Source organism: Siniperca chuatsi, linkage group LG24 (genome assembly GCF_020085105.1).
Source record: "Siniperca chuatsi isolate FFG_IHB_CAS linkage group LG24, ASM2008510v1, whole genome shotgun sequence".
Taxonomy (NCBI): domain Eukaryota; kingdom Metazoa; phylum Chordata; class Actinopteri; order Centrarchiformes; family Sinipercidae; genus Siniperca; species Siniperca chuatsi.
Window position 1 is genome coordinate 1,865,810 of NC_058065.1, and position 26,084 is coordinate 1,891,893.

Genomic DNA, 26,084 nt, shown 5'->3' on the forward strand with positions numbered 1-26,084 from the left:
ATCACCTTTGAGACTCTGAAGAACGCGATCGGTAAGTGATTGATTTCAAATCACTGGACTCAGATGATCCATGTTGTAGTTTCCCATCAACACTGTTAAACACAAAGAAATGTCTGTTAATCCTGTCTGTCTGTCTGTCTGTCTGTCTGCCTGTCTGCCTGTCTGTCTGCCTGTCTGTCTGCCTGTCTGCCTGTCTGTCTGTCTGTCTGTCTGTCTGTCTGTCTGTTGTAAAATCAGAAGTCGACGTGGAAATGTGCAGCAGCTTGTTTGTATTTTAAAAGTGAGATGAGTTTTATTTACCGTGTGCAGAGGACAGGGGGGGGGTGGAGGAAGAGGAGAGGAGGAGGAGGATGCAGGTGGTGGAGAGGTTTCAGACGGCTCCATTTGAGGAAATTGCCGCTCACTGCGGAGCCAGGGTGAGTGACCTCTGACCTCTGACCTCTGAGGTCAGTTAGTCGGCAGGAACTCGAGCTGACGGCATGAAATATTAGTTCAACTTTATAATCTGAAGCATTTTTCATTTCTCTGACACTCGTGTAAACAAAGTTTCTCTCTTTCCAGGCCTCTTTGCTTCAGTCTAAACTGGATCGGGTCTTTGATCTGATCATACGTCCTCCTCCGTCTCCGTCTGGACACTCGCCGCCTCGCTCAACGCCGCTCCACGAGATGAAGTTCCCCGACCTGTGCGTCTATTAGCCTGTCGGAGACGTCCAGCGGTAAAGCGACGCGTTGAAGCCGACCGCTCGCTCACCGTAGTGTTTCCTGTTTAACATGTCTGACTGATCTGAGGTCAGAGGTAAATCTGTTCACAAACCCTGTAGATTTTGGAAGAAGACTGCACTAATTAAATATTTAATGTATGTATCTTTTATTTTATTGTTTTCATTCATTCAGTCATGAGCCGTCTGTTCCCGAAGCTTCCAACAACAGATGATACTTTGTGGTCTGACTGGTCGCTGTTACTGGTCGATTATTGGAAGTGTTAACTATCAATATTCGGTGTATTGTTAAGAAACGATGCAACAAAGTTTCCCAGTTCAGCCTTTTCAGATTGATTCATCTGCCATTTTAGGTGAATACTCGTTTGTTTTCTCCTCTTTAAAGTACCTGAATATAAATAAAAAGGCTGCGTACCACTGCTTTCTTGTTTCATGTTCACAAATGTGTATAATTGTGTCGCATAATAACAATAAAACTTTATTCATAGAGCACTTATCAAAACAAGTACAGACAACGAGAAATATAAAGAAATAAAATACATAAAAGCAATAAAATAAACAGTTCAGGTAAAATCAGGATCTGCTTTCTGATAAAAATGTGTTTTGAGACGAGACTTAAACGAAGACTCTGACTCAGACAGCCTGATGTCTTCGGGCAGGTTGTTCATAAGGGATTACAAGGTCTAAGATACAGTCTGGAGCCATGAAGAGCCTTAAAAGTCATCAACAAGATCTTAAAATCAGTCCTGAAACCAACAGGGAGCCGATGTAAAGAGTCTGAACCAGGTGTGACGTGGTCGCACCTGGTTCAGACTTACAGCCGAGCAGCTGAGTCCTGTACAGTCTGCAGTCTGTCAGAGTTTTAGATTAAGACGAGTGAACGGGCCGTTACAGTAATCGAGACGTGAGGAGATAAAAACACGAACAACAGTTTCTGCATCACTAAGATTTAAAATAGATCAGATTTTTGTTTCTGAGGAGATAGAAACATGATTGGACGAGCTGAGAAGTTGCTCAAAACATAAACTGCTGTCAAACAGGACGCCAAGACTTCCTGCAACAGGCTCGATGTGTTGCGACAGGAAGCCAGCAGATGGCAGCGTTTGTTTAGTAAACGAGTGTATAGGACATGTTCGCCCAACATCTTATTCCTCAGCAGATAAACTCACCGAAGGAGCTTGGAGCTGGTGTCCAGATGAAAGAGTCCAGCTGTCCAGCAGTGTGTCGAGGGTCTACTTTAAAGTCTTAAAGCCAGTCGATTGAAGGAGTGCTACACAGAGGACTGTTCAAAGGACTCCAGCCCATTAGCTCAGGCTGTTAGGTCACTGCTGGGGGTTCTTGAGGATTTGGGTTCGATTCCCAGGTGTTGGAGTGTATTTTGAAAGCTGATGTTTAAAGGAAAGACTGAAAAACGTCAAGAAACCAAATCCACCTGTCTGGTCCAGTAGCTCTGGGTGATAGAGGACTGCTTGGGAGTCTTGTGGTTGAGGGTTCGATCCTTATCGAGGCTCAGTCAATTTTGAAGTCCCAAAGCGTGCGGAGCAGCGTCTGGGTTCGAATCCTGCTCGTCGCCAGCACCCGGAGCAGAAGACACATTCCTGAAGTAACAGGAGAAGATAGAAGCAGGGGCAGCGAAAGTCTAACGTCATCCTCGTCTCATAAGCGTTGTTAATATTTTTCATTTATTTGTAATTTATGGAAATAAATCAAACAAAAATTTCTATGCAGTGAAATATTCAGATTTTCTTGTGATATTGGTATTATTATGAATGTAGTCATTTTGAAACATCTTTAAAGAGTGAAGTTGCCGTGACCGATCAGGCAGAGACAGCACCACTGCGAAGGGGACTCGGTAAGACAGCAGCCGTGCAGCGTCCGGTTCGACTTTCCGAGTCCAAAACACTGCCGCTCCGGAGGCAGAAGTACCTGCTGAACGCGGAAAAGGGACAGAAAGACGTCGAGTTAGTAACAGGTGATGCTTCAATCGTGAAGGAAACCTGGGGTTGTTTTAAAGTTTCCTATAAATAGATAAACGTATATGAGACTTAACTGAAACTGAGTGCTTGAGCAGAACTAGTGTACGTTTAAATGTGTAGCACAACGCACAAACACCGGCGACCTGAAAATGAAACGCTTTCCGTTCGGGGCTACTGTACAAACATGGCGGCCTCCAGGGAAGGGGACCCGCTCCCTCGGTAGATAAAAATGGTTTATTTTAAGGTAACGAACTAAATGTACGTGAACTGCTCGGCTACAAGATGAACAAGATGAAGGTGCAAGGAAGAAAGGGCTGAAACACAACGAGAACAACAAGAAGCCTGAACCCCCTCTATCAAAACGAGGGGAAATGATCAGAACCGGGGGGTCGAACTACCAGAAGGCAACATTGCAGATTTATTATAGAAGTGAAAAGCTCAGAGAAAGAGCTCTCACCTGCCTGGTTCGGTATCTCCGGGTGGTAGAGGACTTCTTGGTGGTTCTGAGGTCGTGGGTTCGATCCTTACGGAGTGAATTTTGAAGTCCAAAACTCAAAGCGAAGAGATAAAAGCGCCCGGAGAAAAGGTGAAGGGGGCTCGGTGGCGTGGTCGGTTCATCAGCAGGCGTGAGTTCAAAGAGGTCGAAGGCTGTCTGGAAGTCTCGAGGATCTGGGTTCGATCCTCAATGCTGATGCTGAAAGGAAAGAGTGAAATACAGTTTTTCTCAGTTGCTAAAACACTAAACCCTACTGTCTGAACCAAACGCTCAGCTGCCTGAACCCAGCTGACTGAATCAATCGCTCTTTTGGCAAAACCATCAGCACTTCTCACCTGTTCAGACACAACTCGCCGACACATTTTCACTGCGATGCTGCATGACGGTGAGCACAGGTGACAAAAGTCAAACACAATTAAAGCACAGATGTCCCCACTTGAACACAACAACTCAAAACCGATCCCACTTGTGGCGAATGATGTGAGGGAACATGTAAAGTAAGCCAGTTCAGAGAGCGCCGGTCTGTGAGGCCCTACAATGCGAAGACCAGGAACAGTAATATCTGATGAAATCAGAGCGACTGGGACGGACCAGGTTCCTGTCCGTGGTGTGAGCATGAGGGAGGCTGGACAAAGGGTCCAACCAAACATCAGTAGGTTCACTGTGTCCACCATAATCCCAAGATTTAGAGAAGAGGACAGGTAATTACCTTTTTTTGACATTATAGTACAGTATGTAAATGCTGACAGACAGATGTATGACATGCTATATACTGTACCACAGTAAGTAAATATATGTTTCAGTACATCACTGTACCAATATACTGCAGTATTGTAACGGAGGGCTGGTCTAACTGTTTGTAGGCCTGGTATTCATGTATATTTCTGTACTGTATTTTTACATGGGCTTCCTGTACACCAGCAGCAAACGCACAAGATTTCTGTTTTGTCTTTTTGTCCAAGTGCTAAATGCACAGGTTTGTTTTGTTTTGCAACATGCATTTAGCCTACAGTGAACAATAAACATTTATTTCTCCAGCTTCGTGTCCTGAGCATTGTGTTTTCTATTTTTCTACGTAGTGTTTAGAGGCTGTTCAGTAGTGTTTTTAATTTTGATTGACTCGGGGCACGATTTGACAACACAGTTCAGTTTTGAGCACAGATTGAACTGTTTTGAGGTGAAAGTTTTCTTTTTTGCAAGAAGAGTCTGAGGTTTTGTGAATGTAGCTTGAAAATTGTGTTTCGTGTTCACAGTTTGGAGAAAAGGAGAGCAGCTTTCAAGAAACGTGTCTTAGCAATCGAGAGAAACTGTAATCGCTTAATCGTTTTAGCAAAAGCAAAAATGGCAAACATCTGCTGGTTCCAGCTTCTTAAAAGTAAAGATTTTATGTGTTGTTGTTTTTTGTCACATACGACAGTAAACTGAAGATCTTTGGGTTTTGGACTGTTGGACGGATGAAAGGATTTTGAATGTATCTTATATTATATCTATTTTCTGACATTTTAAAGACAAAACGATGAAAATATTCATTGCTGGATTGCGATGCAGCTGCATGTGGTCACTTTGTGTCTCTGTACCTTTTCTTTTTTGTACATATATTACAAATAATAAAAGTATTGTAAGATTGGTGGTTCAAGTCCCAGTGCTCTTTATTTCTCATATTCTTGTGTCAAAAGCTGAAATAAAACTACAAACAAACACAATAACACCAGCAGTGTAGCTCAGTGAGATACAAAGGGAGCTTTAATAGAGAACCAGAGTTTGTACAAGATGGTGGAAAACGACTGAGTTGAGACGACACTGCAGGTATCTGTTTGAGATGCTAAAGGTCACTGCCTTAATTCCCTGCTTTCTTTCTCTTTGTGCCATCTTCTCAGCAGGGTCTCCATATCTACTGAAGGAACTTTGATACCGGCATTCACGTCCCCCTCAGGATGAAGTTTAACGCTGATTAGCAAATGTCAGCATGCTAACACACCCTACGCTAAGATGGCGAACATGACAACACAGTCAGTATTGTAGTCACTGTGATCGCGTTAGCATCCTGACCACAGACTGTATGAAAGGAGTGGACGTAGCCACCGCAACGTCACCCATTGGTTTGAAGCCTCAAGTTTGGAATTTTGGCAGTCGCCATCTTGGTTTTTTGGAGCCAGAAGTGCTAGCTAGCTTGGTACGCAAGGTGCATGCGTTATTCACGTTACAATTACCTTTAATGAACTGAAAACACTGTGAAAGGGTCAAAGTTCAAGGTATAAAGCATACAGTTCTTATCGTCTATTTTACTCTAAATGGGACCATCATTTTCAAACATGAACATCATGCTGTATTGAAGAAGACTTCTGAGACCATAAACTCATTAGGAAACTGTTTACTGAGGTAATAAATCAATTGAGAGGTACGCTCATTCTCTCATGGACTTCTTTTTGCAACCAGCGGAGTTTGAAATCCTGACTGAAGTCACTGAAGTCCAACAGAGTTGCACTGCTGACTTCAGACTGGAAGGTTGAGGGTTCAGACTTTTAGTTTAACAGAGAGCTTTGGAAGCAGACACCTCATTAACAACTCTAAAAGAAGACAAACAAGCCGAACTTCTTACAGAGAGATAATTCAGGAGGAGGAGGAGCTGGCGACATTAACACCGTCTGACCAACTCGTTGTCGGTTTGATCGACAAACGTTATCCAACATATCCGACATTACCCCGGATGATATTCAACCAATTAACAACAAAAGGACTACAATTCATCCTGAGGGGAACATGAATGTCTGAACCACATGTCACTAAAAGCCAAAAATATCAACCTCATGGTGGCGCTACAGGAGATGTCAGGGGCTCACTTGTTCACAATTTCATGGAAATCTGCCTGAAAAGCTTTAAAAATGAGACTTTCATTGTGTCTTGTTCAGTAGCTTGAAGCGTTAGTGGACTCCCTTAAAGAGTTCTAGGTTGTAGGTTTGATTCTCGGGTAATCTTATGAACTGTGACATCCAACACCCAGAAGAGATTTATAGATGAAATGTTCAGTCTCTTCGGCCCAGTGGTTCAACCTGCTAGATGACTTTTTGGGTGTTTTGAGGACATGGGTTCGATCCCCAGATGATTCCTTTACTTTAGAAGTCCAACACCCAAAGCTTAGACATAAGAGGGCAGACATGGTGACTCAACGTGTTCGAAGGCTCAGCAGTAGTTCGAGGTTGCGGTTTGATCCCCGAGCGACTCAAACACTTTTAAAGTCCGAAACTCAGAGGAAAGACTGAAAAGCTTTCAAAGTGACGAGTTCAATATCTGTGGTCCAGTGGCTCAGGTTGTTAGATCCTACGTCAGGTATTATGAGGCCGCGGGTTCGGTCCTCACGCTAACCTGTGAATTTTGAAGTCTTATGTCCAAAGGAAAAAGTTAAAAGCTCTAAAATAGAGAAGTGAAGTGTCTTAGATCAAATACTTCAGGGTGGAAGAAGACTGACTAGAGGTTCTGAGGATTTGGGTTCGACATGGCACCTCCTCCATGTTTATGGACGCCACAGGTGCTGTTATTTAAAAAAACAAACATTTTGTGCTCCTAAATTATATATTTTATACTAAACAAAAAACTGTCATTGGCATAGTCTTACAGTGTCTATTCCACATCAACAGCGGTCTACCAAGTCTAACACCGTTAGGTAAATTTCAGGTGAAGGTAACAGAGCTGTGGTTGAATAGCCTAGAGGTTAGACACCAGAGTTAATGACCACAAGGTTGGTAGTACAACACCCTACTCTGCCACGTAGTTCTTTTCCTATTTCAACACTTCCAAACAGCCTCTCAGTGACCCAGTTTGTATCAAATAAATGTGACATTTATTTCACTAAAAGCCAAAAATGTCAACTTCATGGTGGCGCTAGAGGAAATGTCAGCGCACAAATTCATGGAAATCTGACTGAAAAGCTTTAAAAATTACACTTTGATTGTTTTTGCTCAGTGGCTTCAGGTGTCAGACTGAAAAGCGCTCAGAGAGAAACTCCGAAGAGAGCAGATATGGTGGCTCAGTGTGTTAGAAGACTTTGCTGTAATTTTGAGGTTGTGGTTCGATCCCCGGGCAACTCAGTGACTTTTGAAAGACTGAAAAGCTTTTAAAAATGATTCTGTTGTTGTCTCTGGCCCTGGACTCTTCCAAAGAGTTTGAATTATGGGTTAGATCCTTGATTCTTGGATAATGTCATACAAAATGGTGAACCCAATGTCCCTGGTCCAGTGGCTCAGGACGCTAGATATCTTTATTAGTATTTTGAGGATGTGGGTTCGATGCTCCCTCGAATCTTTGAGTTTTGAAGCCGGACGTCCAAAGGAAAAAGCGAAAGGCCCTAACCCAGCGTCTCAAACCGCATAGCTCAGAGTGTTAGAAGACGGTTCAGGAGTTTTGAGGATGTGGGTTCAAACTTTATGACGTGGCGTCTACAGCGCGAGGCTACCTGAACGCTGTGGGGGACAAAGACTCCCCTTCCAGTGTGTTTTTGTCTCGTTCTGCTAATCAATACATTCGGGTGACCTTCAAAGTCTCCAGACCATTAGCTCAGGATGGTAGAGGATTACTTCGAGGTCTCAAGAAGCTGGATTCGGGCCTTAAGTGATGAAGTGTGTTTTGAAAGCTGATCCTTAAAAGGAAAGACTGAAAAGCGCCAAGAAACCAAGTTCACGTGTCTCATCAGGTAGCTCTGGATGATAGAGACCTGCTCGGCGGTCTTGAGGATCTGGGTTCGATCCTCATTGGATGGAGTCAATTTTTGAAAGCCGATGTTGAAAGTAAAGAGTGAAAGGCGCCAAGAAACCAAACCCACTTGTCTGGTCCAGTAGCTTGGGGTGATAGAGGACTGCTTGGAGGCTCCAAGGTTGTTGGATTGAGGCTCAGTCAATTTTTAAACTCCAAAGCTCAAAGCGAAGAGATGTGGTTGGTTCGTCCACGGGCGTAAGTTCAAAGTGGTTGAAGGCTGTCTAGAGGATCTGGGTTCGATCCTCATTTGACACAGTAAGTTTTGAAAGCTAATGTTGAAAGTAAAGAGTGAAAAGCGCCAAGAAACCAAGTCAACTTGTCTGGTCCAGTAGCTCGGGGTGATAGAAGACTGCTTGGGGACTCTGGGGTTGTGGGATCGATCCTTATCGAGGCTCAGTCAGTTTTGAAGTCCAAAACCCAAAGCAAAGAGATAAAAGCGCCCGGAGAAAAAGCTCTAATGCGACAGGGACTCGGTGGCGTAGAGGGTTCGTCCACGGGCATAAGTAAACGGCTGTCTGGAAGTCTCGAGGATCTGGGTTCGATCCTCATTTGACGCAGTAAGTTTTGAAAGCTAATGTTGAAAGTAAAGAGTGAAAAGCACCAAGAAACCAAGTCAACTTGTCTGGTCCAGTAGCTCGGGGTGATAGAAGACGTTTACATAAGTAACTGCTGTCTGAAGTCTCGAGGATCTGGGTTCGATCCTCATTTGACGAGTAAGTTTTGAAAGCTAATGTTGAAAGTAAAAGTCAAGAAACCAAGTCAACTTGTCTGGTCCAGTAGCTCGGGGTGATAGAAGACTGCTCGGTACCTTTGAGGTTGTGGGTTCGAAAAGCTCAGTCAATTTTGAAGTCCAAAACCCAAAGCGAAGAGATAAAACGGGGAGGTTCTCGAAGGGGACTCGGTGGCGTGGAGGGTTCGGCCGTGACCGTAAGGGGTACGGCGCCAGCGGTGCCTGGTTCGAATCCTGCCGTCGCCAGTACCCGGAGCATCAGTGACATTCATGAAGGGAGGGAGGGAATGGGGGGGCCGTGTCCCCCCTGGGGCCTTGGTGAGGTAGAAGCAGGGGGTTATAGGATGGAGAACAAGGAGCAGCTGGGATTTTAGGGAAATTAATGTTATGCAGTTTTAAAAACAAAAACTACATTTGTAAGCATTATATTGGTTTTCTGTAAAATACTGATGTAGGCATGGGATTTTTGCACATAATAAAAACAATGAAAATGTTGAAAGAGTTGCAACAACCATATAGCAATAGTTGATTACAAACCTTACAACAACATTTACACTATTAAACCTGACAATTAAGCTACATGACTTGTAAAACAAGATGCTTTGCAAGACACTAAAACCAAGTCTTCAGGTTGTATTCAGTCTTACATGGGACATTCAGAAAGCAGGTCCTATAGGCTGACATTGTAGGGGCACCAGCAGGCGAAGTCGTGCAGCTCAGCGTGGACACAATCAAAACCCACGTAACAGCCCTGTCAGACAAAACAGACAGGATTATTAGTTATGCTGTTTATCTACTGTCACTATTACTACTTTAAGAGTTTTCATGTGAGAGTAGATGGGACTGGAATTTGGAACAACCAACAAAATATGCAAATGGACATCAGATTTTCTGCAGCATTAAGTGTGATCACACACTACTTTGGCTGAAACATGGCAAAAAGAAAACTGTGTGTTTACATGTAAATGAACAACAGTGGTGGAACAAGTACTACTACTTATGTACTACTCTTTTACTTATGTAAAAGTACAAACGTATTTGCATGAAATTGTACTGGTACTAAAAAGTGGCTCATTAAAGAATAATATATATTACTGGATAATTGTTGATGCATTAGTGTGTGTTAGTTGAGATCCCTCGTGGTATCTGCATGTGTTGATGTTACCTTCCTCAGTGATGGCGGCCATGTTGAACAGCTGCCCGTGTAATGCTGAACATCACCACAGCGATGGAGTCGCCCTCCTTCTCGATCCCCCCCCAGGAAGTCCTCCGTTCTCAGAGTCTCTCTCGGTGTCAGCGTGTGAAACCTTCAACAAGCCAACAGATTTACTCACATGGTCAGAGGGAAAGGCCTCGGAGGCTTACAGGTGCTACTGTGCTCCAACAGAAAGTGCTGACTTACCGTTAGAAGGTGTAGATTAACTGTCGGGCCGTTCATCGGTGCCACCTCCTCAGTTTTAGCTCCTGTGAGAAGAAGATGCACTCATATTTAGAAAAGTGGAAATACTCCAAGACAGGTCACGGTGTGATAATCATTATGTCTAGGGAGCGACGGCCTGTTATTAACATATTTGCTGGAAAACGGCTCCAGTGTGGAGCCTTATGTGAAGAGGAGAACTCAGAGATCTCTGTGTGCGCAGATACATTCGAGTATAGCTCCAGTAAAAATATTAATGGTCTCCTGAGGAGCAAAGGCATGTTTTGTTATGTGATTAAAGTCCATTTCATGTTTTATTGCTCATTATATGATCATTTAACGGATATTTTTAGAGTTGAAGAGACTGCTTTTATGCGACTGCTGTAAGTAGGAAATGGGTATATGGGTTTGAATGAGCCAACTTTCATGGCCGCAGCCTGAGAGCTGCCAAATAGCTTTATTATTTATGGATTTCTTTTGATAATCTTATGTTTAATTTTTATCAAAGTTTCGTCTTCCTTTGTTTCTCCTTCTTCCTTTATTACTATTTTTCCTTTAGTAGTAAAATAATGCTTGCTGATTATATTAGTGTTGTTTAATTTTGTTTCTATAGGCTGAGAGGAAACGCATTAGACTCGTAAACCCGTAGCAGATAAAACATGTAGTGAATACAGTCTCTTACCAACAACATTAGTTCCTCCATGTTGTTTTCAGCCCTCTGTGTGACCATGGACTCCCTGTAAAAGACTTTATTTTATGCACTGTAACTACACATTCGTCTCTTATTGAAATCCTTTTGGTAAATGTTAAATATAAGAGTTTACATACATTTTGGCCCACTTGTCCAGCTCCTCTTCCAGGTGGCCATTTTGAGTTTCCCACAAGGCAGATGCATTCTTTGAGACTGGGCTACTAATTATGAAAGTTTTCAGGAGGTAGGTTACATCATCTTGAAACTCGGAGAAAATCTACAAATGCTGACAAAGAGAAGGTTCTGGTGTGAAGGTGATTGGGTGGTGCAGAGCTCCAGAGGAAGAAATACCAGCTGACAAGGACAGAAAGCACAGAATTAGTGTTTGTTTAAATGTATAACACAACACACAACACTGCTGGCCAGAAAATGAGACAACACAACATCCGTTCTGGGCTGCTGTACAAACATGGCGGCCTCCAGCGAAGTGGACCCGCTCCCTCTTTAGATAAACAAAATAAAACAACGGTTCTTATTTTCAGGTGATTATACACTAATGTACACACTGGACCTTTAAGCCCTGACTTAAATTAGCTGGCAGTTTTAGCATGAACAGCTGAGACACACAGAGCTCTTTCGTTACAGCAGCTCACTGTCACGTTAGTGCACACAGGAATACAAGTACTGAGCTAATCAATATATAATACGCTATAATACAGCTAAGATAAATTAAGTATAAAGTGGATATAAGTATAAAAGCTAAAATAAGTGTAGGTACAAAAGTGGACTTATGGGTTGATAAGTATGTACTGTATAATAATAATAATAATAATACAATGTAATAACATAAGTAATAGTGCAATAATGAGTACAGTCAACTTAAGTGTAGCAGATTAACCAGATTATTAGACGGTGCATATTGCACAGCAGTAATATACGTATGATTAAATAGGGAATATTAAACTGAAAACACAGTATATTATTTCAAGTACTGCAGAGATGTTAATGATTAGTGACTGACACTTAGAGGGAGGAGTTAAAGAGTTTGTCCTTTCATTCCTGAACCTCATGAAAAAGAAACAAAGATTGTTAAATATGACCATTAATCTTCTATCTGAAAACGTCTAGTATTTATTTCTGTATTTTCGTTTTTGTATTTTTTTATTTCATGTCTTTATATTTACTTTTTACTATGACATTTATTGCTTTTACTAACTACACGGGCCTCTCCATTTAAATGCTTCGGATGTTATACGTGTTTCCTTAAATCTAATAAAAACAAGAATAACCCGACTGATAAAATCTGTTTAGCAAAGTTTTTACAACTTAAAAATGTTGTTAAATTTAAAGCTGAGATGCTGCAGTAATAATAATAATAAAATTTTATTTATAGAGCACTTATCAAAACAAAGTACAAAGTGCTTCACAACAAGAGAAATAAAACGCCACAGTGAATGACAAAATATAAAGAAATAAAATACACAACAGCAATAAAATAAACAGTTCAGGTAAAATCAGGATAAGAAAAAAGACTTAAATATTAAACAGAGAATACTGCACACTATGTCAAGTATTGCAGTGACGTTAGAGGGAGGAGTGAGATATATATATATATATACACACACATATACACATATATATACACATACATACATACATACATACATACACACACACATTTATGGCAACACGGAAGAAGTTATTCAGCTGCAAGGTCCAGCTGGATTGAAGGGTTTCACCCCACATCCAGCACCCTGAGACTGTACGCTAGGCGGGACGAGGGAGGCCGAGGACTAGTGTCACAACCGCTGTCCAGGATGAAACAACACATATCCAGGAGTACATCAGGAAGACGGTTCAGCACATAACTCCCATATACACACCCTCACACACACACATATAGTTGTTATATATAACAGATTCAACAATAAAGAAAAAACCCTCATATCAAACAAGTCCTGCACATTATGAATTTATTTTTCTATGTGATTTAGCCCCTATCACTTTCATGATAGCAGTATCTTTACTCTAGCTTTAAAACTGAGCCCGCTGCAGTCGTTAGATATTTCAAATTAATTCAAAACTTAAAACGTTTGTTTTGACAGTACTTCTTCATAGCAAACAAAATGTTCACAAAACGTTATTTCCATGCAACCGCTCAGCACTTCTGAGTCGACTTGTCAGATTATTTTAATATTACTGTAGTCTGCTGTGTCAACCCGTATGTTCAGGCAAATCTATTGAAATAAAGTTTAGGAAGGTCAGTCAGTTATTTCCCCACCAAGCTACGACTGTTATTAACTGTAGCAGCCTGCTTATAGCAGCCTGTAGCTAATGTGTGAAGGAAACCGGTTAAAAATGTAGCTAACTAGATAATATATTCAGCTCTACATTAGGTACAAACGCGTCATTTAAAGCAACTTCAATTAAAATATAACAAAACTGTGACGCTTGTTTTGGTTCTCCATATCGACAATATCTACACTCATGTTGACAACTAGCATCCAATCACAAGGACGCATCAAAGAGAACCAGCCAATCGCAAAACAGTAGGGCGGGACTTGCCCCTATCAAAGCTACCATGCCAATCACAAGGACGTGTCAAAGACTACCAGCCAATCGCAAAACAGTAGGGCGGTGCTTGCCGCTCTCACAGCTACCAGCCAATCACAAGGACGTGTCAAAGACTACAAGCCAATCGCAAAACAGTAGGGCGGTGCTTGCCGCTCTCACAGCTACCAGCCAATCACAAGGACGTGTCAAAGACTACCAGCCAATCAAAAGTAACAAAAACAAAAACAGATGCAAAAAAATTTTATAACTAACGTGTCGGGCACATATTTAACACTTTTGTAAATTATATTTAAAAACTTTAAGGCCTTTTTTGAGGAAAATAAATTCAAGGTTTCTGAAGAGTTATCAAGACTTGCAGATACCCTGTTTTTAAGAGTAAAGCCATTATTTCAGACGTTCAAATCTTATTTTCAGATGCTTTTAAAACCATAGTTTACACTTTCGAAGCTTACTAAAGTACAGTACTTGAGTTAATGTCCTTTGTTACTTTCTACCACAGCACTAAACCAAACTGTACTTCATCAAGTATCAAGTTACCGCAAACTAATTAGTGCTGATAAAAGCCCAGGCTAAAGCTAACGCTAACAGCTAACGCTAACAGCTAGCTAACTAGCTTGTTAGCTTTACCTTCCAGCCGCAGGTCTGCGCAGCGTCCAGCCCCTCCACTCATCACCGCGTGCTCCCTAAAAACTGCTCCAAAGCTTTTCTGGCGTCCACATTTCTTCACTGCTGAAGTTTCCCTCCGTGTTAGCAACCCGAGCAGACGAAGCGACGCTCAAATCCTGCTTTTATTCCGTGTTTTCACGCGTTTGTCCAAGTTTGTTTTCTCCTCTTCGGGGTCACGGCGCGGACGCTAGGCAACGTCCACAGGAAAAAAAGGTGATTGGTCAGGTGAACCAGCTCTGCCTAGCAACCGCTTCTGACCGCTTCTGATTGGTGGAAATAACTCAGACGCTAATTAAAGGAGAACGAGCGGAAGTGAGAAGATCACGTGTCTAACAGCTGTAAATAAAGCGCAACATTTTCATGCTCACGGTTGTTTTCTTGGATTAACGACATTTAAAAAGGAAGAAGTCACATTTCGCATCCTCATGAAAAATGAGCTGATCCTAAAGACTGTTATTATATTTGGTAAATTATTTTCACATAAAAATAAAACAGATTTTTGGTCTTTTCCTTTCATTCCTGAACCCCATGAAGAAGAAAAGATTGTTAATTATGACCATTAATCTTCTCTCTGAAAACGTCTAGTATGTATTTATGTAATTTTATTTTTGTATTGTATCTTTTTATTTCCTTTGCTGTTTTTATTGCTCCGTTTGGTGTCTTTATATGTCTTCTTACTGTGACATTTATTGCTTTTACTAACTACACGGGCCTCTCCATTTAAATGCTTCGGATGTTATACGTGTTTCCTTAAATCTAATAAAAACAAGAATAACCTGACTGGCCTGCTCGGAGCCTCGGGCCCAGATTTATCAAACTGCTAATATTCAATTTTGGACTAAAGTGAAACATAAAAGGAAAAATCCTTCACTTTTACTCCCACTGGCAAACTGCAGAATAAAATCTGTCTTAAATGTCAAAGAGCTGCAGAGGTTCGTCTGAGATGTTGCAGTACAGAATGAGAACAGTTCAGTTTGAGCCTTTTATTTGCATTTGATTTAAACAAACAGGAAGTAACACCACTCAGTGCTTTTGAATTTATCAGCGGTGCAATCAATAAGAATAAAGCTTGTCTAGATTTGGTTTTCATGCATCTTTATTTTTTCAGGCGTGCTGTTTCTATTTTTATTTCCTGTTTAAATGTGTACGATCCTCGGCGTCGACCTGTTGAGTATTTACAGTCGTTTTACTGTTCAGATAACTGATCTTATTCTCCATCTCGCTGCTCCGACAGCTGCACCCAAACAAACGACTGTCCATCTGCAACTACAATCTGAACTAAAGCTGTGACCTGACTCTAAATATAATCCGTCCGAGCATTAGAAAGAATAATCATCTGTGTTCAGCAGCAGATCTGATTGTGTCTGAGCTGATCTGATGAATGACAGGAAGTTCTTTCAAACATGTTGGAAGAGTCGCATCGTGCTGATAAAAGACACACGACTTGTGCAGCACGTTGCAGAAGCAAAACGCAGTCAGAGCAGCAACAATGCAGCAACACACATCAGATTACAGTTAAATGCACGAGGCTGTTTCTCCTGCTGCATGCTGGGAAGCTCCCCTGTTCGCCTGACAATGTGAACTCGCAGTGAACGACAGTATGTTGTCTAATATGAAGCTCAGGATACATGGGCCTGTGTGAAAAAGTGATTGCCCCACCTGTTAAAACATAACTGTGGTTTATCACACCTGAGTTCAGTTACAATAGGACCTGCCTGACAAAGTGAAGTAGACCAAAAGATCTTCAAAAGCTAGACATCATGCCGAGATCCAAAGAAATTCAGGAACAAATGAGAAAGAAAGTAATTGAGATCTATCAGTCTGGAAAAGGTTATAAAGCCATTTCTAAAGCTTTGGGACTCCAGCGAACCACAGTGAGAGCCATTATCCACAAATGGCGAAAACGTGGAACAGTGGTGAACCTTCCCAGGAGTGGCCGGCCGACCAAAATTACCCCAAGAGCGCAGCGACGACTCATCAAGAGGTCACAAAAGACCCCACGACAACATCCAAAGAAGCTGCAGGCCTCACTTGCCTCAGTTAAGGTCAGTGTTCATGACTCCACCATAAGAAAGAGACTGGGAAAAAATGGCCTGCATGGCAGAGCTCCAAGACAAAAACCAATGCTGAGAAAAAAGAACATTAAGGCTCGTCTCATTTTTGCCAGAAAACATCTTGATGATCTCCAAGACTTTTGGAAAAATACTCTGTGGACTGACGAGACAAAGCTGAACTTTTTGGAAGGTGTGTGTCCCGTTACATCTGGCGTAAAAGTAACCCCGCATTTCAGAAAAAGAACATCATACCAACAGTAAAATATGGTGGTGGTAGTGTGATGGTCTGGGGCTGTTTTGCTGCTTCAGGACCTGGAAGACTTGCTGTGATAAATGGAACCATGAATTCTGCCGTCTACCAAAAACTCATGAAGGAGAACGTCCGGCCATCTGTTCGTGACCTCAAGCTGATGCAAACTTGGGTTCTGCAGCAGGACAATGATCCAAAACACACCAGCAAGTCCACCTCTGAATGGCTGAAGAAGAACAAAATGAAGACTTTGGAGCGGCCTAGTCAAAGTCCTGACCTGAATCCTATTGAGATGCTGTGGCATGACCTTAAAAAGGCAGTTCATGCTCGAAAACCCTCCGATGTGGCTGAATTACAACAATTCTGCAAAGATGAGTGGGCCAAAACTCCTCCACAGCGCTGTAAAAGACTCATGGCAAGTTATCGCAAAGGCTTGGTTGCAGTTGTTGCTGCTAAGGGTGGAGCAACCAGTTATTAGGTTTAGGGGGCAATCACTTTTTCACAGCACTGTATTTGTAGTGTGAGGTACTGTAGTAAAGTATATGTAGTATAAAGTATGTAGTATAAAGTACTGCAGTAAAGTACATGTAGTATAAAGTACTACAGTAAAGTAGAACATCTTGCTGAAACACTCTGCCGGACTTCAGATCTCTAAATGACTGAAGACACAACTAAAGGCGTCCTGGATGAAGACCGGCTGTAAAATAAATCAGGAGAAGAAGTTTATTATGATTTCAGTACGTACAGTACGATTGTACATAAAACAGTTTTAGGGCTAATGTGTCGGTGGAGTATTAAATGTAGTATTGAGGTCGTAGTCGTCCTGCCTTTAGTTCTCTACAGCAGAGCTTCTCAGACTGTCTGACACCACGGCGCCCCTCCATGCTGCAGGTTCAGGCTCCATCGCTGTGCAGATTCACACAGAAACATTCAGCTCAGAAGAAACAATGAAGAAAAGTTAAGGACGCTGGTTGGTTAAATGCATTTCTTTTGTTCTGTTCAAAAATAAAATGAGCAACACTTTAAGAAACCAGATCTGATTCGGGATGTTTGTGTTTTATGAGGGAAGAAAACCAGAAAACATCTTGATGACTACGACTGAAACCTTTTCTATGATAGAACACTCCTGGACGAATGAGGGACTACACCGTCTTATTTTGGGGGAAGAAAAGATAAAGTTTGATGTGTGAGGTTCAGCTGCTGACTTTGATCACATGTGGCTTAAAGTAAAGCTTCGTGTTGAACAGCCGCGCTGCCTCTGTGGACTTTGGGCTCCTCGTCAGGGTTCAGCTTTATTGTCTTTTTACAACACAGTGAAACAAACGGTCTTTGAGTGTCCTCTGGGCTCTGCAGCTCATCTCAGCGACATCACTGACGCTCTGTAGGTGGAACCACTGATGTTCTGGGTGGTTTTAATCACCCGCTGCAGAGTCCTCCGGTCCTGGACCGTCCACATCTCACGCCAGTTCTGCCCCTCTGTTTCTGTCTCCAGCCCCTTCTCACTTCCCCCAGGCCCACCAAGCATTTCTGAGGAACTCTGCAGACCTGCCATCCATCAACCAGATGCCCCCAGACTGTCCCACCTGACTCCTACATCCACCTGCTCCTCATTCCCCAGGTACCCCCCACAGTGTTGAACCTGATCCTGATCCTTAACCTGAACCTGTACTTGCTGCCTGCACTTTGTTCCTGTTCACCTGTTGGATTGTCAGTTGCTTCTGTTTGGACTTGCTGCCCCCCCAGTAAGCTTTTGTATCTTCATTTTCCCAACAAGTCCCTGAACTGGGACCTGGTTTACCACGACAGGTTCTCTGTGATGCTGATTCCAGGAGCCTGAAAGTGTCCACCTGCTCCACCTCAGCTCCACTGATGGAGACAGTGGGAGTCTTGTTGCTCCTAAAATCTCCGTCAGCTGCTTGGTTCTGCTGACGCTGAGCAGCAGGTTGCTCTCTGAGCTCCACCTGCAACATGGTTCATTTCCTCCCAAGTCTGTGAGTCTGGACCTTGTGTACTTCGTCTTGAGGAAGGCCTCATGAGTCTGCTTCTCCTGCTGCATGCTGGGAAGCTTCCCTACTTGCCTAACAACGTGAACTCACACAAAACTCCAGTTTGTCGTCTGATATGAAGTTTAACGTGTTGAGTTCAAAGAGTCAGACTGCAGCAGTAATCACTGTTAGAATTACAAAACGTACATTGAAGAAAAGGATTGTTTCACTTTTGTTTGATAAAACCAGATAACTTTTTTTAACTGACCGACTAAGTTACCATAGTAACCAACACTCAGTTGAAACTCACAAAGCTGCTTTCAAGTGAGCATGTCCTCAGCTTCCAGCTCTTTTATCTTCATGTGCTCATTAAACAGCGACTTCATCTCAACTTATTAACAGATATAGTTAATGTTTAACTCTCGCGCGTCTCTCAGGGTGTTTCCTGTTCAAAGTTTAGTTTGACCCTGTCTGAACTTCGTGGCGCAGATAGTTTTCTCCTCTGAAGCTGCAGCTGAAGGTAATGTAACCCGTCTGAAGTGTTTGACTCGTTAACACGAGCTGTCGGCAGCTTAGTTCCACAGAAACAGCAGAAAGCTGCCGCTCGACGCTTCATTTTAACTCAGTTTAACTGAGTTTAACTGGAAACTCGGGACTACAAATCTCCGCCATGTTGTGTCGGTGTCTGGGAGTGTAAGCGGCGGAATAAGAGCAGCAGCAGAGTCAGCGGATCCTCAGCAGCTGGACACAGAGTCGTTATTACTGTGTAGCTCCACTGACTGATGGCTGAAGGCAGCTTTTCCTGCCTGAATCAGCCTGTGGAGGAGGCGGAGACGAGCCGCTGCTCTCCCGCTGTCTGAGCCACTAAATGCGGCCTCGCTCGGCCGGACAGCCGCTGGAGAACAGCTGTTTGTGTCGTTATATTTCCACCACAGGACTGATGTGCAGACAGCAGGAAGGAGCATTCAGAGGGCAGAGAGCTCACAAGCTGCTTTTTATTAAACAAAGCTTTGCTATTATTAATGAAAATCAATTCATTAAAAATGTCAGTTTGAACTTAAACGTGATCAATAATCACATCAAAGAGATTTCCTTTAAATGAATGTTGTAATATTTTCTGGAGCTGCGCCTCCAGTCAGGAGGACTAGTCCTTTATGTCAGTTTGTAACTGAGTACATTTCAGTACAGTCTTGAAGTACTTGTACTTTCCTTGAATATTTCTGCTGCTTTATACTTCTGCTCTGTATCTGCCTATATTTGACTGTTTACTTCACTACGTGTTGTTACTTTTCAGATTCAGATTCACTATTAAACATTCAACTTCCTCAAAGTGTATAAAACAGTTCAAAGTGGCTCCACCTCAGCCAGCTACAACACAGAGTTGTAGTTACACATCAGTGACACAATAATAAAGTAATAATATAACAGTGACAGCAGCCGTTGTGCAAAGTTTTCAGTGCAGGACTTTTACTTGTAGCAGAGTATCTTTACAGTGTGGTATTAGTACTTTTACTGCAGTAAAGGATCCACCACTTGGTACTGTGCAGATTCACATTTTACACAAAATATTTGATCAACAAGTAAAATATGAAGTAACATTACAGATTAAAGTATCTGTTGTTGAATTCAAGGGACATTTCCTTGAATATAAAGTAGTGAAAGTTATCTCCACCTCACAGCTACAACATTAAAACTCTGTCAGCAACTTCCTGCTTTACATGAACGCACGAGTCATAATAATCTGATGACAGAATATATAACAGCACAACAGTCACAGGGGCGCTTCACTGCACCGAGTGCTTTTACTTTTAATACTTTAATTATCCTGATTATACTTTTGCTGAAGTAACATTTTCAGTGCAGGACTTTTACTTGTAGTGGAGTATTTCCTTTTACTGCAGTAAAGGATCTGAGCGCTGCCTTTAATCTCAGGAGGAAACACTGCCACATTTATCTGGTTACTTTGCAGATTCAGTAAAAGATGAACTTCTTGTACTTTAACTTTGAATGCAGGACTTTTTCTTTGACCAGAGTATTTTCTCAGTGTGGTATTAATAGTTGTGAGTACTTGTTGTACCATGGCTTCACTGATCGGATGTTATTGATCACCTCGGGCCTGCTGCACTTCACTCTTCATGTTCTGTGTTTAACAATAAGGACTGCAGCCATCGGCCGCATGTCTGTTACCGTACGCTGCGTTCATGGGACAAAGTGGGAACCAGCTGTAACATTTGGTCCAGTTTGGATTTTCAACATTTGAATGAAAGATTTCAGAAGATCGTCAGCTTCCTAATAATTTCTCTAAAGTTTCCTGGAGAGCAAACGACCATTTGGTTCCAATTAAACCTCTGATACAGTTATCTTAGTTTGTGGTGTTGCGTTTAAAAGAAACTGAATTATTCTGTTCTGTTATGTCGAATATTTTGTAGACAGATTTCACATTTAATCATCTTCAGCTGACCTGCTGTGCTCTGACTGTTAGACTTACATCAGCTTAGTCATTAATTGGAATTCCTTATTTACTGATAACTGAGTCTTCTCCAGGAAACTTTGCTGGTACGAGAGCGTCTTCTCTGTCCAATAACAAACTATCGATCACGTATTGATTGTAGAGTTCAGTCATGTTTTCTAACTGCTTCTTCAGCCCAGAAGCTTCAGTCGACTCTGACAGAAAACAGAGAAAGAAAGGATGAATCAGTGATCAGAAGAAGGTGCAGATCCATGATCGGAGGCCACCGAGGACAAATGACATCCAGTTACTGAAACTCTGTCGTCGTGTGAGATGTTGGAGACACACAGACGTTAACTTCACATGTGGCTGAAAGCTTCCTCTGCTGGTCTTTAGACATCACGTGGCTCCATCTGGTGGTGCAAAAGTAAACTGCAGGAAGTCAAGTGTATTAACACAGTTTACATTTTACATGATGAAAATCAGAAAAACTTTATTGTCAAGTGAGTCTTTGGCGTGGACACAGGTTCACATAGAATAAACACAGCAACGTTCGCAGCAACACATCATCATTTATGAGTTGATTTCTATTTTCTTTTAATAATCTGAATCTGCAAAGTGACTAAAGCTGTCGGATACGTGTAGTGGAGTACAAGTATAAAGTAGCATGAAGTGGAAATACTCAAGAAAAGTACAAGTACCTCAGAACTGTACTGAAGTACAGTAAATGTACTGAGTTCCCCCACTGTGACTGGTGTTTATGGAAAAGTGGCTCCAGATGTGTCCAGCTGCTTAAACCGGTGTTCAGAGCAGAAGACTCGTGTCTCGTCTGACGCTCTGATTTTGTCTCTGGACTCATTCTGACACTTAGACTGAGAAACCATCAATACCACGAGACATAAACACAAACAAATCAGTCGCTCACAGACATCCTGTCATCTTATTGTGAAAATCTGCTGCTGTTCCCGCCCTTCCTACCTGCTTCCATTACAGGTGCAGCTCTGACGCGTTCCAGGAAACAGCTCACCTGCGGAAGCCTTTTGTCTGCAGGCGTCGAGCGAGAGTCTTCTTCTTTGAAGAAACTGTAAGTTGGCTGTTTGATAGTTTAACAACAAGTTTGTCTTCAGTCACTTTAGGGTTTGTTTCTTGTCTAATGTTTGTAGTAGAGACTTAATGTCACTGTAAACTCGGTTCTCTTCGTTCGTACGAAAGAGCTGTTGAAAAGAATTGGATCGTTCGCAAATGTAACATCCATCTGAAAAATGAACGTGGGGTTGTTGAACTGTCGGAGGCCCCCTACCTAAGAGGAGCCCTAATATCGTGGCGAGCTGCGGTTCACTCCAGATAAACTCTGTATTAACAGCAACAAGCAGCTGCAGACTCACTTTACAGGAGAAACCTTTGACAGACAGATGTTGGAGATAAACTGAATCATTCTATGAAATAACTAAAGTTTACTGTAATTTAAAAGAACAGTGAAGTTCAAAGGTATTTATGCAGCATTTTCACGTTTTCTAATAATGAAAAATTGTACTAAAGTTGGGGTGTGAAATTATAAGAAGAATCTGTCTTTTCATGGTATTTTACTGTAATCTAATGGGAACAGTTTGACAACTTTTACCATTTTAAATAGATTTGTTTTACATCGCACATTAATCAGCATGTTGTAGTCGACCTTTTATTAATTCAGCTGTTGGGGCCATTTTGTCTCTTGTAGTTTTCTCTTCAGACTTTTCTGTGTTAAAGGGGAGCTGAGCAGGAGCGAAGCCATTTTGAATGCATGTTTCCTTGTGAGCTTTGAGTCGGCCTTCACTGTCAAAACAACAACTAGAGTCTAAACTGAAGTTGTGCCAACAAACCAAGCCCTTCTCTCTGTTCTCGCTTCGTCAGCTGTGGAACGCAGGAAAACCAGTTTTCAGGTCTCTGTTTGCTGCCAGCTGCTGGTTTGAGGAGAGGAGGAGGAAAATAATTGATCCGTGATCACGATTGGTGGACGGGGGGACGAAAGAGTAGCAATGGGTGGATGGATCTTTGAACCGCCAGGGATCAACAATCCCATAATCCTTTAAAAACGATTCAGTACTCCTTGCTGACCTGGAAAGTCGCTGAATGGTTTTAGAGGATTGGTCCAGTTTTGGGTTTAGGACACAACTGAAGTCCCCCCCCAATGATTAAACAATGAGAATTCAAATTGGGAATTGAGGACCATAATGATGAAAATGTCTCCTTGTCGAGCTGCAGCGCACTGTAAGAAATGCAGGACACAATCCTCATTCTGTGTACAAATGACTTCTACAGCTGAGCTGAAGAGAAATGAAGCGTCAGCTGTCGGAGTTACAAGTTACAGCCCGTTTCAGAGCAGAGTTCCCTCTTTGTGTTTGCAGTCGTGTTAGGAAGGCATCACTTCACCGTCAGTGTGGACAGGAGGAAGGATTACAGCCTGCAGCCGCTCCGTCAGCCTACACGTGGGGTTTGTATTGAGATATTAAGACTTGAAAACATGTGAACCGATCCTTTAAATTCAACCACCAAACACTGATGGTGTTGTTGAATTAATGCAGAGCAAATATTTGAAAGAGACAGTTCTGCTGTAAATGTGTGTCAGACATGTGCAGGTTAGTTTCAGTCGACCTCTCGGTCTCTTTGTCGATGCGGTTTGTGTTTGTCACATGTTCAGTTGATGTGCAGATGAAGGATTTGTGTGTTTCCTCTCCAGATCAAAGTGTGTGTGAGCTGATGTGGATGTGAGTTCAGCAGCATGAATCAGTGTGAGGACAGAGAGGAGGGAGCCCCTCCCTCTAAAACCAGTCTGTGTGGGGAACATGGCAGCCAGACCAGAGCTCAGAGGTGAGATGAGGATCTCTAACTGTCCATGACTCTTCTCCATGTCAGAGCTCAGCACTCAGATCACTGCACCATCATTATTCACACTCAAAGCTCTGTGTGTGTTGTGTTCAAGGCCAGAGCAGCAGAGGCCAGACTCTGCTGGACCTGGACCTGGACCTGGACCTGGACCTGGACCTGGACCTGAGCCCAGCTGTGTGTCCTTCAGGAGTGACCGGTCAAAGGAAAATATCATTGATTTTAAACGAGGACATTTCTCTGCCAGACAGTAAGTAGTTGTCAGCATTAAAACTGTTGGACAGTCTGACCTAAAATGTTCATATTTCCCTCCTCATGTTGCTCACTGCTGATGTTTGTCCTCATTAAGTCCAGTCTGACCAGTTGTCCTTATAATGTTCCTGTTCTCCTAGAATGATGATGATGAAGGTCAGATGAAGATTAGTATTAAAGGACAGGTTCACGTGTTTTCCAGTCTGTCCCTAAACAACACTGACGTGCCCACATGTACACTGAAAGAGTTGTTGGTGGCTGGAACTGGTCCTCCTGTGCACACTGGCCCTGAACAGATCTCTTCCTCATGTGATTTCAATGGAAGTGGTGGAGGACAAAATCCACAGTCCTGGTTCTGTGTAAAAACACATTGTAAAGTTCAGCTGAGGATAATATGAGGCTTCAGCAGTCTGACTTACACAAATCAAGTGGGGATCTTCCAAAGTGTCTTTAGTCTGAAACTGCTCTTTGAATTTTGTCCTAAAAGCTTCACCTACCAAAGTCTGTAAATAACAGTCAGGATATTTGTGGTGAGTCTAGTAATGCAAACGTTAGAATACAGGCCAACAGTGTCGCTGCTGACGGACCCCACAGTTCAGTTTGTTATCTGTCAGTAACAGTAAAATCTGCTCAGAGATCAGGACATTTAGTCCTGGTTTGGTCCAATATTTTATAGGAAAATGAAGCGATGATACACAGACTGAAATCATTCAGCTTCATGTTTTATTGAACTTTGGTGTGTTGATCCTTTTCTTGCTGATAGCTGCTAGTTTCTCCAGCAGCTTCTGAGTCTGAAGACTAAAAAGTGATTTTACATCCCTGGTGGTCTTCCTCTCTGTCCAACAGTATCTATGGGAGACCTGGACCTGAACCTGGACCTGAACCCAGCTGTGTGTCCTTGAAGAGTGACCGGTCAAATCTTCACCTCATTGATTTTAAAGGACAACAACCCTCTGCTACAAAGAGGTGAGCTGTTACATTAAAATATTACTGATTCATGTTTGAACCGTTATACTTAGACAGATATATATAGAGAGACAACAACCTTTATCAAAGTTCAAATATGTGTGTCAAACATGCTGAAAAGAAAAACACATACATATTGTACAAGTATAAAAGAAACAGCCGTACCACCTTCTGTAAACAACACCTGTACCTGTTTGCTTACCTGTAGCCCAGAGAAGTACGTTCTAGCTTTCATTTGACACACAGTTCAGTGTGAAATCACCCTCAGCTTTGGTTTGATCCAGTATTCTCTGGTTTTCTCTTTGGTGTTCTTGATGTTTCTCTCACTTCAGCTGCTACAAGTTTAATGTGACTCACTACCAATTTGCACTGGACAGGTAGCATCCAGTTAGCTTGTGTGAGCTGTGCGTTGGTGTCCACAGTATTATAGGGGTCAATAAGAGCTGGAGGGACTAAACCAGACAAACCAACACAGTAAACTGAAAGCTGCACAGAAATGCAGACAGGACTGTTGATTCACAGCAGGATCAGCAGTACGACCACCACTTTAATGTCAGGGGAAACCATCTGATTCAATGTTGTAATCAACACTTTAACTCAAAGGACCTTCAGCTTGTGTTTGTCTCTGTGTGGACAGACATGATGTGAACTAATTCTTCATGATTCCTCCACAGAGTCGACCAGGAGAGCTCAGAGGTTCCCAGTGGTCAGTCTGCCCAGCAGCATCAAACACACCTGGACTCCATATTTATGGTCTGTACATGTACAACAACTACTTTTACATCTATTCTGGTCACAATAATCTCCACGCTGCACTTTTTAGACCAGTGGATTGTCAGTCTGTCCAACATGGATCTGATGTTTGGTTCCATTTAGTTTGATTGTTTCATTCATATAATATTCTGTTCCAGCTGCTGGAGGAGAACATAGTCACTTTTGTGAAGAACGAGCTGAAGAAGATGCAGAAGGTTCTGAGATCAGATTACCCAGAATACTTAGAGAGTCAGAGGGAGGATGAGGAGGTGTTGGACGGTGAGGAGGAAGAGCAGAGGAGGAGCAGCAGAGAGGCATTTCTGAAGATCACACTGCACTTCCTGAGGAGAATGAAGCAGGAGGAGCTGGCTGACTGTCTGCAGAGCAGTAAGAGGATTTCTCTAAAGATTCAACATGCTGGATAAATGGGACATTTACTGATGTCTCAAGAGATGGAGGGAAATATTATTGATCTGATTTTTTGTGTGTTTATTC

General features: G+C 42.3%; 2 protein-coding genes across 2 annotated transcripts in view; both read left to right on the forward strand.

Moving 5' to 3' along the window:
- LOC122871909 (protein EFR3 homolog B-like) overlaps positions 1 to 1,136 on the forward strand; it is a 13,753-nt gene extending 12,617 nt beyond the window's left edge. Inside the window, 3 exon segments of the mRNA XM_044187504.1 lie at positions 1 to 31; positions 310 to 416; positions 562 to 1,136. The exon segment at positions 1 to 31 is cut by the window's left edge and continues 15 nt beyond it. Coding sequence (XP_044043439.1) covers positions 1 to 31; positions 310 to 416; positions 562 to 696 — 273 coding nt within the window. The 3' untranslated portion in view covers positions 697 to 1,136.
- Positions 1,137 to 18,694: 17,558 nt separating this feature from the next.
- The window catches only part of LOC122871902 (protein NLRC3-like), a 30,965-nt gene continuing 23,575 nt past the window's right edge, over positions 18,695 to 26,084 (forward strand). Inside the window, exons 1-7 of the mRNA XM_044187475.1 lie at positions 18,695 to 18,827; positions 21,750 to 21,840; positions 23,473 to 23,603; positions 23,716 to 23,868; positions 24,717 to 24,836; positions 25,511 to 25,589; positions 25,748 to 25,976. Of these exons, the coding sequence (XP_044043410.1) occupies positions 23,515 to 23,603; positions 23,716 to 23,868; positions 24,717 to 24,836; positions 25,511 to 25,589; positions 25,748 to 25,976 (670 nt within the window). The 5' untranslated portion in view covers positions 18,695 to 18,827; positions 21,750 to 21,840; positions 23,473 to 23,514. The remainder of the gene's footprint in view (positions 18,828 to 21,749; positions 21,841 to 23,472; positions 23,604 to 23,715; positions 23,869 to 24,716; positions 24,837 to 25,510; positions 25,590 to 25,747; positions 25,977 to 26,084) is intronic.